The sequence below is a fragment of the Pygoscelis adeliae genome, unplaced genomic scaffold (assembly GCF_000699105.1).
Source record: "Pygoscelis adeliae isolate BGI_AS28 unplaced genomic scaffold, ASM69910v1 Scaffold429, whole genome shotgun sequence".
Classification (NCBI taxonomy): Eukaryota; Metazoa; Chordata; class Aves; order Sphenisciformes; family Spheniscidae; genus Pygoscelis; species Pygoscelis adeliae.
In genome coordinates, this window is record NW_008825561.1 from 307495 (window position 1) to 316532 (window position 9038).

The following is a 9038-nucleotide window of genomic DNA, read 5'->3' on the forward strand; positions in this document are numbered from 1 at the left end:
GTTCTGGCATTAGCTGATTCTTCGCCTCGAAGATTTCCTAAGCCATTTCCTTACTCCAGGCTTTTTGGCCGGGCAAGTCACAGCTGCAGGCTCAGGGCAGCGAGACATGCCTTATGCAACCAAGCATGCAATACCATCTATCCACACTAACTGCCTCACATCACATGTGAAAGGGCTTGGGGACAGGCACCAAAGAAACGCTGATCTTATACATGAGAAACTCTAGGACCCTCAAAAAATAAAGAGAGAGAACGAAGCAGGCTGTGGGCCACAAGCAATTCCCCAACAAGGGCCTGTCTGTGTGGGACACTAGATGGAGACAAGATGGTTGCCGAATTAACTGCTCTGGGAGTCTGACAGAGCCATGGACCAGCCACCACTCCTCCACATGATGCTTAAAAAGCTACTAAGAAAAATACATCCCACAGCCTTGGTGTATGTTCTTTTGGGCTGTTTCTTTAGCAGAAGACAGGCTTTCCATTAAGCTACGCCAAGATACACACCGCAGATACACTTAACATACACGAGATACTACGACAAACTCCTCTCCCAACACAAAGCACAGATGCTTGCATGGGTACAGGACTGTGCCTCAGACACAAACAGAGCACTGCAAATTCTGCAGACAAGCCAGGCAAACAAGACAGTTAAAAAAAAAATTAAGTGAGGGATACAAGAACATGTCCAGGCTAGGCAGAATGCTTCCAGAGGTACCAATGCCTGTTTCAAAGGTGCTGACTCCCAGGGGGGCTATTTCACTTAGAGTACTGACCACTACTCTTGTGTCCCTCATGGTGTTGTCCATGACCCTTCTTTCTTCCCATGTAGCTTGAAATCGAGCCACAGCCTACCAGGGGAAGGACTCTCATTCCCAGCTGGCCTGGCTGCCTCCTGATATTGGCAATAGGCTATACAAAACCCACAGCAAGCCTCTTTTTCTGAGGGGAAAAAGATCATTATTAGCTGTATTTCCCTCCTCCCTCCAAAGGGGCAACACAACTGGGTCAAAGAGAGACTGCATCTGCCCGCTTTCATTGAACAGATGTTTGAAAAATGGTCAGTTCTAAACTATATTCCCAGAGGTCACTATTTTTAAACTACATTTCATTCCAAAGATCATCTAGACAGGGATCTTGTACTCCAATCATCAGCCCATGAAAAAAAAAAATTATTAGCACATGTCAGAAAACCTCTGGGAGAAAAGAGAAGGGGGAAAAGTGTTTGAAGGTGATAAAACTAAACACCTAACTTACAGCAAAGCTTCAGTGTCTTCAACTGGCATAGTATGCCTAAAGCTACGGAAACCTATTCAGGTGCAGCACAAATTACTGACTGGTGCTTTGCGTGTTCCCTTCCTTCAGCACACAGCTCTGCTGAATCACACACTGCAAGATTTAAAGGAAAAACAGAAACATTTAAGTTACCGCTGCATTAGCCTGCAATACCGAATAAAACCCAGAAGCTTGTTATGACTTATTAGTGCTATACCTGAAACCAGTGGACAACTAACTCTACTGGATAATGCAAGCCTCACCATGTGCAATAACAATTAAAATAATTACCATGCAAGTTGACTTCATGTTTAAGTTAGAACGATGTATGGATTTAGAGAATTCAATATCAAGTTACTAAAAGCACGTTAATCGGTGTTTTGGAATTGATGTTTTACCACAGCCTCAAACTATGTAGAATGGCTTTTGGGTTTGGGTTTGGTTTTTTTTACCATCCAAAGTAAACAGTTTGGACTAATTCCCCACAGCATCTAGGACCTGAACATTATAGTGAATGAGAGTTAAAAGAGAAAATTACTATCAGGTCATATATCATAGTCATGGTTAAATTAAGTAACATATTTTGCTGTCTGCTCTGAGTGACAGATTGAAAAACGCCAAACAGAATTTACAATTTCAAAAGTAAAAGGCATTCTTTGTATCTGTTTTAATAGCCTAAGAAGTTATTAGTGCATGCAATGAAGTTCATCTTCTCAGACAGCAGAATGTTTCACCTCCAAAATTTCCCATGTAAAAAAGTGGCAAATAATAATAATGTATTGCTTTGATATAAAAAATAAAAGCATTTTCCCAGAAAAGCAATACATTGGCATCAAAGGAGTTGTATAAATATTAATGCATCAGAGCAAAAACCTGCAGCCACTAAGACTTTCCACCACACTGAAATTATCAGACATGGAGGAAGGCACCGGGCAAGCAATACCAAAGCAAAGCATGAAAACCAGCAATACTGGCCATCCGCAACCTTGTGGACAGCCCGTTTCTCCTCCTGGCACAAAGGCAAGCTCAGCTCATTTGCCTTAGTTTTTCTATCATCAGAATACCCTGCATTTCTGTTAGTAAATATTTGTGAGGATCCTTGCTTTTATTATTCTTCATCACTGATGGACTCCACCTTACTGTCTATCAGGGAAGCAACCAAGTGGCAACCCCAACACAGGGGTGCTCGCTGACTGGGGGCCTCGACTCACATCCGCAGCCATCAGTGCACACAGAAGTTAACTGAGTACATCTGAAACATGGCAAGACTCAGCTGTAACATGGGGATTTTTTGTGGTTTGGTTTTTTGCACACAGACTATCAAGCAGGCGATTAATGAGAGTTAATTTTACCAATTCATATCCAACTATTCTTACCTTTCAGCAAGCTTTTCCCCTTCAGTAATCAGTATTTTGGAAAGATTTATGACTGAAATGATCAGAAGTTGGCATTTGGGGGAGGGAGTCCTCAATTTTATCAGTCTGTAAGCATCATAGAGCCAAAGAAGAAAGGAAATAAAGTGCACCTTTATAATCTGGTAGGAACAGATAATGTAGTACAGGGGAGAAAAGGTCTCACTTAAAACTCTAAGTGCTCTTTAGATGGGCTGAAAAAAAATGAGACTTCGGGCTGTCACAGACGACCTTTTAAGTAGAAAAAAAAAAATCACAGAGTAGCCACATTTGTGCATTTCTTCCTTGTTTTTATAAAAAGGGAATGATCTGAGCAATAGGAGCCCTCATACATCAGACATTACACCACCATAAGTGATTTTCACACCTCCACCCCATTCACACATGACATTTGGTAGAACCATCTGATCTTCTCCACATCTTCAAAGCATTGTATCATCCCATTTACAGCTATAAAAGTGCTTCTTAAGAGTGCTGTATCAGAGCAAAGCACCCTGAAAGGGACTAGAAAATAAGAGAGGATCTTGGTAGGGCGGCAGCGGCATCACTCTGGTATTCACCTGCAGCACCACAATGCATGCCACAAATTCCCACCACAACACACACAAACATTCACCAGCATCATCTCACAGCAAAGATCCAGCTAGAAACCCACTAACCCCTTACCCTGCAAGAGCAATGACAGTCAAGCATCCAGCATCATGACTTCAGAGGTTAAAGTAGCAGGGAGGAAAAAGCCATGAAAGAAAGAAACCAGACACTGTAAGCAGTAACTAGAGGACATAAACTGCCTTTAGTCACTAAATATTAAGACAAAGTTTCAGTAATGGTTTAATGAAACATTACAGGGCTACCAGTCTCAACATTAAAAAACAGGCATTGTGGAAATAAGATCTGTATATCCCAAGTTATAAAAGCTATCAAGTCAGTAAATACAAACTCAAAAGGACCTGTTTTCTTTTTAAACTAGGCATTTAAGATGGATCAGTGCTGCTGAGTTCTGCCAGACTCTTTTCTTGGAACTAGTGACCCCAGGTTCTGGGAGCCCATACTCACTGCTTTCCCACCAGGGACACAAAACCTTTAACCACAGTCTTTTGAGAAAAAAAAAAAAAAACAAACTGAAGAGCCATCAGTGGGAAGAAGAAATGATCAACAGCTGCACAGAAAAATTATTAAAGGCAATGAGTTATTCGTCCTACCAGACATTGAGACATATTTAGTACCTGATGACAATTATAAGCAATTGGGCAGGGTTCAGCCTTCAGCCATAGGCTTACACCACCAGACACTATCAGATCCAGTTCCCAGCTATGGCAGGCAGCCACACCATGTGATCTCTTTATAAACTTATTAAAAACCATCTTCAAACCAAGCTGTTCTGGCACTGTATCTTCCATTACAAGACATTAATTTCCCAAAGGTCAGTCTCCTTCAAATTTGCAGGCTAAATTGTTCCAGCGTCATCCTTTGGCTTCAATAAACTGCTTGCTTCCTTAAGCACTGCAAAGAGCACACGTCCTCTCTACTCCCAGCTCCCTTTGTCTCCCCATGACCCCAGTCACCCCAGTGCTAATATGACCCTCTGCAAAAAGCAAACACATGACCCATCCCTTTCGAAAGTCTTTCTAAGGTCAGGAGGCACCAGTGATGACTGAAAGAGACCTGAGAATAGGCAGCAGAATCACGAGGCAGAAGACAGTATCCCTTCCAGGGACAGATATGGTATTTATCTTTTATATATATATATATATTAAACTCTTACTGCAGAAGCTATTAGAGGCTTCTAGAAACCTATGAACATATTTACATTTTACAAACAAAATGAGCAATAACCGCACACTAACAGGTTTATAATCTGAAGGGTGCTTAATATTGCATACTTGCCCTCCAGTGCCATAATACATTCCATTAGCTGTTACACCAAGGCACAAGTTTTCTGCACGTGTTGATAAAACTTCTTGGTACTATAACCATAAAACACTTAAATATTTTATTCTCTGAAATCAAGCTTTTGAAAATCTACGTTTTATATTATTCTTAGCAACTCTCCTCCCATACTAATTTAAGCCAGCAGTTACAAATTATTAGCGTGTTATTCTCTTAAATCACAGAATAAGTCACTAGTCAGCAAAAAAGATTCTAAAACCTTCCATTTTCCATTGCCAGTGGAGCCCTAGAAATCAGGTATGCAGATTTTCTTCATCAAGGGAATCTTCACGCAACTTGAACAAGAAGGGCAATCCCCTATTCACTAAGAGGTACATTAGTTAGCAGATTGGTATTTTGTTTACTTCTGACTTTCCAGATATTGCCAAATTGCAGGAGAAACTATATCCCACTTCTTCATATCTATTACATTGAAGTGGGAAGGCAGATATTAGTGTCTCCTCAACTCCTCCAGTACTAAATTGGAATGTAAGGCAAATAAAACCATAACAAAAGACCTGCCATGAAAAGCTACCTACACTGAAACCGACATGACAACTCGCATTGACTCAACGGATGAAGATTTCATCAACGTCATTTCTGGAAAACGCTGCTAGAACTGCTCCAGTCTGAAAGCTAATGGAAAATGGATACTTCCACTTTTCCCCTGTGCCAACAGTGGATCCAATAAGCAGATAGTACTTTTCAGTTTTCCAGATGATGCGAGTCATCACCTTTTTCATTTCAAAGAAGAGAACACCTCATGCGCTCAAAAAGCACAACGTAACGGTAAGCAACTGTGCAAAATGGCATTAGAAAGGGTTGCCAAAACAATGCCATTTTAAGAAAGTTAACAACAAATTAAGATGGTCAGTCACAAACAGTCACATCAAACAAAGAGCAATAAATGTAAAGAAACACTCAGTGACCCTGCTGGCAGTTAACTGGAGGTATTTACTGTCAGGAAATACCCTGAAGCTCCTGTGGCTACAGCTAATAGATTTCTTATGCCAAAGCTCCTAAGAGGACTTACAGACAAGGGCACACTCAACTACAAGAGTGCTGCAACCTGAAAGTGCAGGGCTGCAGGTTCAGTTCAGGCTTAAAGTTTCCCCCTACGAAGCATCACCATCTTGGGAATCTCCTTGTCACGGCAGGGAGAGGTGGCAGCACACAAATCGTGCAATGACAGACTGATACAGCTTTACGTTTCTACTGTATGCCATCTGCATTTTGATGGCCTTCAGCAGGCTTTGTCCAGCGATATGCAGAATTCCTCCTACCTTTGCATGGGTCTTTCTAACTTTATGCTCAGACAGTTCTCAAACCAAACTAGCTAACAATATTCGTCAAATGCCTATTCTCTTAGACTGAGATACCATCACATCTAAAATCAGTTGCAGTACTACCCCTCCGAACTCCACCTATAATTATGCTGGCCTCTGCATTGCTTCTGAGCAGTATCAACTCTTGAACAGCGAGGTTTTACCAGTAAATCCTTGAACTGCAGCAGACAAGATAATCAAGCTTCCTGCCTGTCTACCTCCTGTCAAAGACCACATCTTTTGCAACAGGAACTAAGAATTAACAAGCGCTGAAGCAATGCATAGAGAGTTGAATCAATGCATACATCTATGCTTCTGCCCACCTCCCTATAAATCTATCTAGAAACTGGAGCCTCACCTAGCTTTAAACTCCTCAGCTCAGGTACTAAGAGCTATTTTATTGTGGCAGCACACAGCTTACTGCAGACTTCAGTGCTCGCCTGAGGATGTAGGCAGCTTCTGGGGTTTGTAGCCAAACTTTACTTTTCGCTCTCAAAATACCCTGAACTGGTTTGTTTAAAGCTATCTCACTGGTATCTTCTTGTACTACAGTCAAAGCTAGACTGAACTGTAGGCCCATTCTGACTGGAAAAGAAAAACAGGACGAGAAGGGCAGAGCAGGGGTAAGAAGAGAGTAGATCTTTTTGTTCCAACATAGGCAAGGCTGTCAAGGCGAGTGGGGAAAAAAATGGTCCACCCCACATCTGTACTGGAAGGCCAACAAAATCAGATTGCTCTCACAGATATCCATCTAGGAGGAGAGCAGCTCTCAGAAATAAAAGATTTAAGCAAGATGCAAGCAAGCTTTGGTTTATTCTGGGGCTTCCTTTAGGCTCCTGCCTCACTGTTCATTGTGACCCAACATGAAGTTACTTACTGTTTGATACGTGTTTTAATTTTTAACTTATGTACACCAAGGCTAGTAAAACCTGCATACATATTTTATAGAGAGCTTTCTCTCAGAATTCTAACTACCACCAATGCCCCCTTATTAAAACAGCTACCTCCCATGTTTTGGTTAATCAAATATAGTCAAGGTTTCTGGGGCTTTTATAAGGCAAGATGAGGTTTGCATAGGGACAGCATACATTTTTCCCTTTGTTTAAAAAAATATAGAATCACAACATACGTTAAGACACCCAGAAAGTTGTTTCATTAGTGGTTTTAGACTTAGGCACCGAATGATTCTTCTCTATTATTGTAGATAAGGTGTCCGAATCACAAATATTGGTTTACCAGTATTAATGCAAATGGCATACTGTTATCAGCCACCAAGCAAGGTTAAAGAAACAATACAGGGATTTGGGCTGATAATGTAAATCTAGCTGTATTTACCTATCGAGAGAGAGATTTCGATCTTCAGATTAAATATATTTACGTCATGCCCTACATATAAGCCTTCCCAATACCTCCCTGTTCTATTTGGACAGGGAGAATTCAGACTGAAGAAGTGCGACACATCCGGTAAGCTAACCTACAATGTCCGTAACTCTACTGACAGCAATTGTCTTTTTTTTGGAAGAGGAAAGGGAAAGAACAGAAGAGAAAAGATGACAACAGGTGAACTGGCTTGCTCTCTCAAGCTCACATAAGAATTTTGACTCCGTGACCTGTCTCAGCCTACAGTAAGCAGACCTTCTGAAAGTGTCTGGCAATTGCCCTCTGAGAATCTGACTACTTCAGGACTTCTCTTAGTTTTAGGTATCTGCCATAGTCACTTTTAACAACCTCATTGGAGCTTCCACACAGCTACCTGACAAAAGCATACAGAAAAAGAAACTATATTAGAAACAATCATTTACCGGAGCCATTATCCACAGTTTGTCTTAACTAGACCGTAATCCCTCTAGGCAGTGCATTTGTAAAGCATCCCACACCACCGACCTGGAGAACTACCACAGCACTCTGGGGTTCTAGCAGTGCAAATCAACTCTGATAGCAAAGAATGATTCAAGAAAACAGCGTGTCTTCTTCAAGTCTCTGTAAGGTTCGCAGAGAGCACGTGGGTCTCCTATAAAGTTGATACTCAGCATTATTAAGACCACTTTGAGACATTTGTTGTAACAGTGTAGAGGCTTTGACGAAGAAATTTTGTCATAATCCTTGAAATCCCAAGAATGAATTAAGAGTATACAGGGAGAATCTCCTTCCTATAAATGCCTTTCTACAAAGGGCATAGGTATGGCAAGCCAACCTGAAAAGCCCTACATGTCTGTTAGATTCTCACACGCTAATCAAAGCTCAGAATTGAGTTTCTTAAACAGAATAAAGTAATTAAAAAAAAAAAAAGGTATTTAGACTTGTGCATAGGCTAGAAGCTGCCACTTCCACACCCCTCCCTCTGCCCCATCCCCATCACCTCTCTCCAGCATGCTACAGATGCTCCATTTACTTTTGTAAGTCTTACCTGGATTCCTGCCTTTTACCCAAATAAAAGCACTCTAGTGGCTTGCCTTGACATTCCAAGAAGGAGCTTCAGCTGCTCTCATCTTCAACATAAGCATGCTGCACAAAGACCATCAGTCCAATATGGTCAGTGAGACAAGGCTCTGCTGGGCCCCAGGCTGGTACTGCAGGTTCTGCAGGTCTGCACAACGCGAGGAAGAATGAATGCACACCTCCACTCTGCTAAAACCAAGTGGTACAGAGAGACGAGCATGTCTGCTCTAGATGAAGCCAGCTTTCATCTAGAAATGGTTTTTAATCCACTAACCCTGAAACCAAATGCTGTACATTCACTGCAACTTTCCAAGACTTTGGCAAACAGCCCTGAATAAACCTTTTGGGAGTTTTTATAGAGGCCAGACACCCACTGAGACATGCATGAGAAATGTGTAATACACAAATTTTTTTTTCACTTCTTGGATCTCTAAAAGAGACTGGGCATTTTTTTGGCAGAAATTAAAGACATATTTAAGTTCAGCAACTTGCCATGCAAAAATGAGTTTATTCATCTCCAGCCAGGTTTCAAGTAAGATATATAGGTGTCTGGGGCTTTTTCCTTCATGCAAAACTTCATTATAGAAACAAGAGAAAGTTAACGCAAGAAAGTTAACATGTCTGCTCACTGAAGAAACGTGATTACAACCTTTTTCCCCCCC

The 9038-nt window shown here is 41.3% G+C and overlaps 1 protein-coding gene across 1 annotated transcript in view; it reads right to left on the minus strand.

Annotated features, from left to right (window-relative positions):
- Window positions 1-5210, minus strand: part of ITPK1 (inositol-tetrakisphosphate 1-kinase) — a 126305-nt gene extending 121095 nt beyond the window's left edge. The window contains exon 1 of the mRNA XM_009332382.1: window positions 5152-5210. Within this exon, the coding sequence (XP_009330657.1) occupies window positions 5152-5210 (59 nt within the window). The remainder of the gene's footprint in view (window positions 1-5151) is intronic.
- Window positions 5211-9038: the final 3828 nt, after the last annotated feature.